Below are 9,457 nucleotides of genomic sequence, written 5' to 3'. Positions count from 1 at the left end.
TTATCTACACTAAATTGGCGTTGATAAGTTTTTATTCCGAGATTTCGGTAACAACGGCACCGTGGGAGGGCTGCGGTGGAGGGCCACGGGCTCATGGGGAAGGACCGGCCGGGAAGGCAAGGAGGTGGACTTGCCTCCTGCTTGGGGTGGGACAGGAGCCAGCCTGTGGGTCCGGGTCAGCAGACAGACCAAGGTGGCTGGAGTGTTAGCAGGGATCTGCTAGAGACCTCCTGTTCAGGAGGAAGAGGTAGGCGAGGTCTTCTTCAAACAAGTAAAGCAGGAAGCCTCACGTTCACAGGCCCTGGTCCTCATGGGGGACCTGAACCACCCTGGTACCTGCTGGAAGGATGGTCCAGCAGGGCTCAGGCAATCTAAGAGGCTTCTAGAGTGCAGTTCCTGGCATGTGATGGAGGAACCCAGAAGGAGAGGTGCTCTGCTGGACCTGGTGCTGCTGATGGAGGAACCCAGAGGAGATGGAGGAACCCAGAGGAGAGGGAGGAACCCAGAAGGAGAGGTGCTCTGTTTAACCTGGTGCTGGTGATGGAGGAACCCAGAAAGAGAGGGAGGAACCCAATAGGAGATGGATGAACCCAGAAGGAGAGGTGCTCTGCTGGACCTGGTGCTGGTGATGGAGGAACCCAGAAGAAGAGGGAGGAACCCAGAAGGAGAGGCAGGAATCCAGAAGGAGAGGTGCTCTGCTGGACGTGGTGCTGGTGATGGAGGAACCCAGAAGGAGATGGAGGAACCTAGAGGAGAGGCAGGAATCCAGAAGGAGAGGTGCTCTGCTGGACGTGGTGCTGGTGATGGAGGAACCCAGAAGGAGATGGAGGAACCTAGAGGAGAGGGAGGAACCCAGAAGGAGAGGTGCTCTGCTGGACGTGGTGCTGGTGATGGAGGAACCCAGAAGGACAGGGAGGAACCCAGAAGGAGATGGAGGAACCCAAAGGACAGGCAGGAATCTAGAAGGAAAGGTACTCTGCTGGACGTGGTGCTGGTGATGGAGGAACCCAGAAGGAGAGGTGCTCTGTTTAACCTGGTGCTGGTGATGGAGGAACCCAGAAGGAGAGGGAGGAACCCAGAAGGAGAGGCAGGAACCCAGTCGGAGATGGAAGAAGCCAGAGGAGAGGGAGGAACCCAATCGGAGATGGAGGAACCCAGGAGAGGTGCTGTGCTGGACCTGGCGCTGGTGAACAAGGAGGAACTGGTTGGGGATTTGAAAGTCGGCAGCAGCCTTGGCTGCAGTGACCCTGAGGTGGTGGAGCTGAGGATGCCGAGGGGAGGGAGCAGGGCGAAAAGCCAAGGCCACAGCCCTGGCTTCCAGGAGAGCGGACCGGGCCCAGCCTTGGGAACCAGCTGGTGGCAACAAGGAGACCTAACAAGGCGGGGGAAGAGCGGGCTGGGGAAGGCACGGCCCTAGTTCTGGCTGGGCTCCGGGACAGCATTCCCAGAAAAAGTCAGGGACATCCCTCCGGGGATCCATCCGTCCACCTTCGCCAGCGGCGGGGGGCAGCTCTGTGAGGAGAGGCCTCGGCTGCCCCTGCCGGCCTGGCAACAGCTGCGCCATTGGCCACGGCTGAGCCAATCAGCGGAGCCGGAGGCGGGCTGTCAGTCACAGCTAGAGGGGGCGGGAGGCTGAGCGGCCTGAGGAGAAATGGAGGAGAGATGGGGTGGGGGCAGCCGGGGCGAGGAGGGGGATAGGGATGGGGATGGGGATAGGGATGGGGATAAGACCAGGGGCAGGGGCAGGTATCTCCCAGCGTGGACGGGGCTGGGGGGACCTGGATTCCTCACGGCCCACGGGCCCTTCCGTGGTCGCCAGCCCTGGGCCCGAGCGCTCAGCCCCAGGGACAACCCCACAACCAAGGTCGGAGCGGTTCCTGCGGCTGCCCCGAGGGTCGGCAGCCCCCAGTCAGCCCTGAGCACCTGAGCTGGGGTGAGGTGGAAGAGACTGGAAAACAGCTGATGGAGAGGAGGCGATGGCAGCAGGTACAGGGCCTGTGGCGCCTGGGATTAACTGAGACTGTTACTGTTAAGTCGGCCCTTCAGAAATTCTCTAAGGCTCAATTTTGGAGTGTTAGAAAGCAGGCGTTCTTTATTGCAGCGCGGGATGGACGGGAGGATCATTCCGCCTACCTGACAGTTCCTGGTGCCGGAAGGTCAGTGCTGTATCCCCACCTCTGAGTGAGATGAAGGTGCTGATGCAGGGGCAAGCACCGAGCTTTCCCAATGCCTGCCTCAGCGCTGGAGAGAGGACGGATGCAGGGAGAAACTCCCCAAAGCGGCACCACAGAGGTATTCCTAAACCTCGCTAACTGAGAGCCCCCAGCAGCAAATTCTGCTGACTAACACCGGGCCCGACTCACCCTCCCTAGGAGGAAGACCGTAGATTAAGGGATGCCTGGAAAATAGGACACGAAAAAGAAGTTCCAGGTGTTCAAAGCTACCTTCATATTATTAGGTCAGCCCAACAGTATAAGAACACAAGGCTGCCAGATTAAACCCAGGAATCACATCAGTTTTTCCCTCGTTGCATGTTTCTGCCGTGCAGACCTCGTCAAGGTCTGGCCCTGCCAGCTGGACGTCCCCAGCTCCCCGTCAGCCGTATGATGCAACAGCCCATACGACAGGCGCCCGGAGCTCACGTCTTCCCAGTCACAGCAGGCAAGAGCAGAAGGACAAAGCGCTGCCACCGAGTTCTCTTTTGGACCCTCTGTACCTCCTTTCCTTCCTCTTTGTTGGCAGGAAAGCCCATCGGGTCTCCCAGCTTCCCCTGCCTTCCTCAGAGAGGACAGCTGCTCCCTACTGTAATGAAGCAACTCGCATGCTGCATCAAGGCCTGTCAGGAAGGCGCTCAATGCACACACCGTAAGACCACCTCTAGTTTGCCTGAAGAGCAGAGGGTGGTTCACATCTGTACAGCCAGCCCAGGGGATTCTCTTTGCGCTTTGGTCACCGTTATTCTTTGATTCAGCCTTCCAGCTCTGCGCCAACTTCCGCGGAGCTGATCAGCCGTCACTCTGCAACCACATCTCTTCTCCTTCCTGCACTAGAAAGGTACTTGCTGGTCTCCAACGGGAGGGAAGTCCTTTTGGATGACTGGCATTTCCCAGGCCCCCTGTTACCTTGCCGTAGAGCACGTGTGGGTTTTTTGCTCTAAAGGGCGTCTGACGGGACTCAAGCCCTGAGTAACAGGTACTGCTCTGGCTCTCCTGAGCTCTGAGGAGCGCGTTCCTGACCAGGTGTTTGCAGTCTCTCTTAAAAAGGATTTCTTGGCTTGTTCTGCAAGAAGGAAGCCTTCAGCTGGTGCAGCAGCAATCACGTTGGAGAACAGGACCCGGAGCTGGGGAACGGGAATGGCCTTTGGCTACTGTAGAAACACAAGCTGCAGAATTCTTCATGTCACAAAGACAGTCGTGACACCGACCTCAACTTTCCAGGGAAAGGAGCTTTGCCACTTTGCCCCAATTCTCACCAACCTGGGCAACAAGGGTGGGAAATGGGTTATAGCCTTATCGAGAAGGAGACAGAGTTGAAGCGTGTCAAAAGTCGCTGGGGCCGGGGCGCGTGATTTTGGGGGGCGAGCCGTGAGGGCCGTGCCGTCTGCGGGGGGCACAGCCCACATTGCCGGAGATGGGCGGTGGTGCCGACTGGGCCGTGCCGGGCCACCCTCCCGGCGGCGGGGGCAGAGAGCCGAAGCCCACGGCCATGGCGCGGGGCAGCCGGCCAAGGCCAGCCCGCGAGGAGGGAGGTCTGGGGAAGGTGCTGCCAACCGCCAGGGAGAGGACAACGCTCTGGGCCCAGCCCCTACGGCTGCCCCCCAAGAAAGGGAGAGGTGGAGGAGGAGGAGGAAGCCGACGAATGAGCGTGCAATGTCCCAGCGCAGAGATTAACGGCCAACTTTATTGTGCGGGTGGAGGGGGATCAGGACCAGCGCTCGGGGATGGCGCACGGCTGGTCCCGTGGCGGCGTCCGGGCCGGCTGTAGGGATGTTGGGCCCGGCGTTGCAAGCGGGAGCGGTCTCGCATCCGCACGGGCCCAGGGGGGCTGGAGCTTCCGCTGCTCTCGAGCGCTGGGGAGCCAGAGGAGGACCCCGCTGGCAGCTGGCTGGCAGTGCTGGTGCTGCTGGTCTCGGGTGCCGGGGAGCTGTGGGACGGCCCCGGCGCCGCCTGGCTGGGGGTGCTGGTCTCAGCACTTGGTGCTGGCGCACGGCTCCTGTCACGGCGTCTTCTGGGCCGGCTGTAGGGGTGTTGGGCCCGGCGTTGCAAGCGGGAGCTGTTTCGCACGCGGTCGGGCCCAGGGGGGCTGGAGCGGCTGCTGCCCTCAAGCGCTGGGGAGCCTTGGGACGGCCCTGATGCCCCATTGCCGGGGCTGCTGGTCCGCGGTGCCGGGGAGCCGTGGGGTGGCCTGAATGCCGCCTGCCTCCCAGTGCTGGGGCTGCTGGTTTCCAGCGGTGGGGAGCCAGAGGAGGACCCCGCTGGCAGCTGGCTGGCGGTGCTGGGGCTGCTGGTCTCGGGTGCCGGGGAGCTGTGGGACGGCCCCGGCGCCGCCTGGCTGGGGGTGCTGCTCTCAGCACTTGGTGCTGGCGCACGGCTCCTGTCATGGCACCTTCCAGGCCGGCTGTAGGGGTGTTGGGACCACTCCAAGCGGGAGTGGTCTCGCATCCGCACGGGCCCAGGGGGGCTGGAGCGGCTGCTGCCCTGAAGTGGCGGGGAGCCGCAGGACCGCGATGCTGCCTGGCTGGCGGTGCTGGGGCTGCTGGTCTCCGGTGCCGGAGACCTGAGCGATTGCCCCGATCCTGCCTGGCTGGCAGTGCTGGGCCCGGCGAGCTCCGAGCTGGCACTGGAGGCTGTAAGGGGAAGCAGGAAGGTCAAGGGCACGGCCCCCAGGCCCGGGGCAGGATAGGCCAGAGCGGTGCCCCCAGCCCTCCTAGAGCAGAGAGGCTCTGCCAGGCCCACCCTGGGCTCCCGCTGCCAGGCCTTGCCTGGCCCCTGGCCCCAGCCCAGGGGCAGCCGGGCGCTTTGCCTCTTACCGGTGCCCAGGCCAGCACACGCGTCGCACTCCCAGCTGTCCGTGCTGCTCCTCAAGTCGGAGCAGCGTCTGTGGGTGCCCTCGGCAGCGCAGGAGCAGCACAGGAGCAGTTGCCAGGGCCTGGGGAAGCAAAGGGGTTCATGGCTGGGAGGACAAAGTGACCGCAGCACGGGATTGTCCGGCCGAGCTCTCGGTCTCGGTCCTTGCGCCTCGAGCCCTTGGCGAGACAGGGTTCCCGTACAGAGCCCCGGGGTGCAGCTTTGGCAACTTACCCCTCTTGCTCTGCCTGCTCCCTGCCTCCGGGACAAAGGCACTCCCTGGCATCGCAGCGGCTGTGCCTCTCGCCTAGCTCTGCGTATTGATGCCTGTTCTCCCATGACGGCAGTCTGATGGAGAAAGGAGAATGGATGAGCCCCTGCTGCCCCGGCATAAGGGAGATGCAGGGCGTCCCTGCTCGCCGCCCCCCCCCGCCTGTTTCCAGCTCCTCCGTGAAGCTGAAGCCCAGACTCGCGGGACAGCGGAGGGCCAGGAAGGACTGCTGGGGCAGCCCCTGGCGCGGCACAGCGCTTGCAGCCTCCTGTCTTGTGAGCCGGCCAGAAGGACACCAACCTGATGGGGACTCGGATCCCCATGGTGATCATGTCTGAGAGAAAGTGCTCCGTATCTCTACAAAGTGGGCACTGGAACAAAATGCCGGCGCACAGAGCCTGTGCCTGCAGGAGGAGAAACGTAAGGGGCACGAGTGAGGCCCTGGTGCTGCCGAGCGCCTGCCGTGCTCCGGGGGCGAGCAAATCCCGGGGGCGAGGGAACGGCTCCTACCTGGATGCAGCCCCTGTGGAACCAGGCGTGTCTGCACGCTGGGCACACCATGGTGCCGTAGGACTTTCTCTCCTCCACAAGGTCCAGGCAGATGAGGCAGGTGGTGTTCTCCTCCGGAGCCGCCTCCACTGCCTGCTCTGGGCGGTGCTCCCAGCAGAAGGCCCTGGGGGCAAGAGGAAAGGGATGGGCGAGGAGAGAAGGGCTGGCTCCTTCCCCAGTGGCGGCAAGGAGGGGAGACGAGGTGTGAAGGAGCCCCAGACCTTGTCTGGCTGTGGCTATGCCTGAGACTGGCTGTTCTGAAATGTCACTGCGGGTTCCTTCCCTGTTTGGCTGATGCTGGCAGGAAGAGGATTGAAAGCAAGCAGCCTCCCCTGTGGGGGCCAGCTGCCCTTACCTGTAGAGCCTAAAGAATTGGGTGACGCATCCACCCTCCACGGCACAGGGGAGATGGAAGCTGCGGTCGCAGCCTGTTTCCTGGCAGAGGATGGCGGCCCCGCTCTCGCCACAGACGAAGCAGTGCTGGAAAGAGCAGAGCAGCCCCCATCAGCGGCAGCCCCAGGGCCGCCACGGCCAGCCCCACGCCTCCGGGCAGGGCGCAGGATGTGGCCGCTGCTGGGTCACACCCCGCAGATGCGCCTGTCGGACGAGGCTCCTGTGCTGGAGCCTCTGTGGAGCTGCTGGGAGCAAGACTCCTGCCCCAGAGCCGGCCGGAAGGGCTGGGATTTCTTTCTCGGGTCCGGGCCAGGCTCCCGCAAACCTCTCCCGGCACAGATCTCCCCGGTCCTGTCAGGTGCTCACCTTCTGCGCTGCCCACGCGATTGTACATTCAATATCCTCGGGGAGAAATCCCATGAGTCCTGCTTCCCTGGCCCCTCGCCGAAAAAGCCCGCTGGCAAAAAACTGCAGCAGAGAAAAGAGGAGGAGCTGCTGCTGAGGAGAGCGTGGCAGGGACTGCCTGTCGGCAAGCTGGAGGGAGCCCCGGCGTAACTCACCAGGCAAAACACGTGGGCACAGAGCCCTCGCTTCTCCAGTTTGTCCCCGCAGAGAGCCGGGTCAGCCTCTGCCCGGCGACACAGCAGGCATGCTGGAGGGGAGAGAGCAAACGCCACCGGGAATGAGCACCTCTGCGGGGCCGGGGGAAGCGTCCCTGAGGGATTGCCCCCAAGGGCCTGCTCTGCCCCTGCCGAGCTGGCTGATGGGCAGGGCTGGAGGCCTTGGAGAGGAAGGGGGCATTGCAGGCACGGGGGTCCCAGCAGGTGCCCACTGCCCAGCCTGGGCCCCGCTGGCTGAGGACAGGAGGGGCCCTGCCCCGGGGTGGTCGGGGAGCTCCTGCCTCCCCCTGCCACCGCTCTCGGCCCCACGCCGACCGCCCCGACGAGCCCTCTGCTACGCCGCGGGAGGGCTACTTTGCTCTCACCCTGCTCCATCGAGTCGGGGGCCTTCTGCTTCCTTGCGGACATGGCGCACGTCAACGGTGAGCGTTCGGAGAGTCCCTGTCCCAGCAGCGCCGGGCGTCTCCTCCAAATGCTCCTCTGCTGACTCTGAGGGAGAAGCGGGGCGCGGGCGAGGGAGAAGCCAGAGGCGGGTGAGCTTGCAGCACAGGCCCAGCGCCCCGAGGCCTGGGGCCCCCCTCCTCCCTCGGCAGCCCCGCACCAGCCCCGTCCCTCCCCTGCCCTCTCCTCACCTCACCAGGTCGCACTGACGGGCGGCCTGTGCCCAGCGCTCCTTTTTGTGGGCTTGCCCCCGCGGGTCACAGTGGCCACTGTGACATCAGCACCGCTGGCCCGCGTGCGCCCCGACGACGGGCAGGGACGCCCTCGGCCACCTGCCGCCCGCTCTGAGGCGGCCACCGCCTCACCGGGGTGGCTGCGAAGTGCCGAGGCGGGGGCCCGAGCCCTCGGCACCCACCTCACCGGGGCGGCTGAGGGAGCTGGGGCTGTTTCGTCTAGAGAAGAGGAGGCTGAGGGGAGACCTTGTCGCTCTCTACAACTACCTGAAGGGGGGTTGTGGTGAGGTGGGTGCTGGTCTCTTCTGTCAGGTGGCTGGAGATAGGACGAGAGGCAATGGCCTCAAGTTGCGGCAAGGGAGATTGCGGTCAGATATGAGGAAACATTTCTTTACTGAGAGGGTTGTCGGACATTGGAACAGGCTGCCCAGGGAAGTGGTTGAGTCACCATCCCTGGAGGTATTCAAAAAGCGAGTAGATGGGGGTGCTTCAGGACATGGTTTCATGGGCATGGTTGATGGTTGGACTTGAGGATCTTGAAGCTCTTTTCCAACCCAAAGGATTCTATGATTCTTTGATTCAGCCTTCCAGCTCTGCGCCAACTTCCGCGGAGCTGATCAGCCGTCACTCTGCAACCACATCTCTTCTCCTTCCTGCACTAGAAAGGTACTTGCTGGTCTCCAACGGGAGGGAAGTCCTTTTGGATGACTGACATTTCCCAGGCCCCCTGTTACCTTGCCGTAGAGCACGTGTGGGTTTTTTGCTCTAAAGGGCGTCTGACGGGACTCAAGCCCTGAGTAACAGGTACTGCCCTGGCTCTCCTGAGCTCTGAGGAGCGCGTTCCTGACCAGGTGTTTGCAGTCTCTCTTAAAAAGGATTTTTTGGCTTGTTCTGCAAGAAGGAAGCCTTCAGCTGGTGCAGCAGCAGTCACGTCAGAGAACAGGACCCGGAGCTGGGGAACGGGAATGGCCTTTGGCTACTGTAGAAACACAAGCTGCAGAATTCTTCATGTCACAAAGACAGTCGTGACACCGACCTCAACTTTCCAGGGAAAGGAGCTTTGCCACTTTGCCCCAGTTCTCACTCACCTGGGCAATGAGGATGGGAAATGGGTTATAGGCTTGTCGAGAAGGAGGCAGAGTTGAAGCGTGTCAAAAGTCGCTGGGGCCGGGGCGCGTGATTTTGGGGTCGAGCCGTGAGGGCCTGTCATGACCCAGACTGGACAGACCAGGGAGTCGTGTTGAATTCGAAATTCCCTCGGGCTAAATGAAGGTGAAACGACACCAAACGATTGGTTGAAGATTTTATTCATGACAGAAGCCAACTGAACTGGGGAGGCGTGGTAGTAGGTGGCAGGGTTTCTCACAACAGGAACTGGCATAAGACTACTTCTGTAAACCGTGTAACCATATACATCAACTGAGGGAATAAGGAGATCCCTCCCGTTGAGTCAGGAGGTTCAGAGCAGACCCCCTCGCTTTCCAGACTCCTCCTCAGAGAAGGGCCCAGGGGCGGCTGGACCCACTCTTAGTCTCAGACTTGGTCAACGGTTTCTCTTTTGAAACGGATGAGGTGTAGGGATTGTGGCAAAGGAAAGAGAGAAGAAGACAGAGAGAGAAAAAGGAAGAGAGAAAGATTTCACCGGTCCTGGGTCCAGCGTTGGTTCAGTCAGCCGAGGTGTCCGGTCAGCCGAGGGGTCCAGTCCCGGTGGGCTTGCGCACCCGGGGCTTCAGTTTGTGTCCTTTTATCAGCCTTGCCCCTCCTTCGGGTGGTCACCCGAACTCGTCAGGTTAGTGAGCAGGCTGTGAGCCTTTGGGCTTGGGGGTCGTTTGTGGAGTAACTTCTCCTTCCCTGCAGACACGGCCATTGTTTGACCTTTGTATC

General features: G+C 62.1%; 1 protein-coding gene across 1 annotated transcript; it reads right to left on the bottom strand.

The window, feature by feature from the left end:
• Nucleotides 1-4,848: 4,848 nt before the first annotated feature.
• LOC142042626 (E3 ubiquitin-protein ligase PHF7-like) lies at nucleotides 4,849-8,242 on the bottom strand. The gene is given in 7 exon segments (XM_075052731.1): nucleotides 4,849-5,414; nucleotides 5,638-5,769; nucleotides 5,771-6,010; nucleotides 6,242-6,366; nucleotides 6,646-6,747; nucleotides 6,840-6,931; nucleotides 7,265-8,242. Coding segments are annotated over 7 exon segments (852 nt in total). The 5' UTR covers nucleotides 7,308-8,242; the 3' UTR covers nucleotides 4,849-5,296.
• Between the last annotated feature and the right edge of the window lie 1,215 nt (nucleotides 8,243-9,457).

This window comes from Buteo buteo, chromosome 21, assembly GCF_964188355.1.
Source record: "Buteo buteo chromosome 21, bButBut1.hap1.1, whole genome shotgun sequence".
Lineage (NCBI taxonomy): Eukaryota > Metazoa > Chordata > Aves > Accipitriformes > Accipitridae > Buteo > Buteo buteo.
This window is presented reverse-complemented; position numbering and strand designations above follow the sequence as displayed.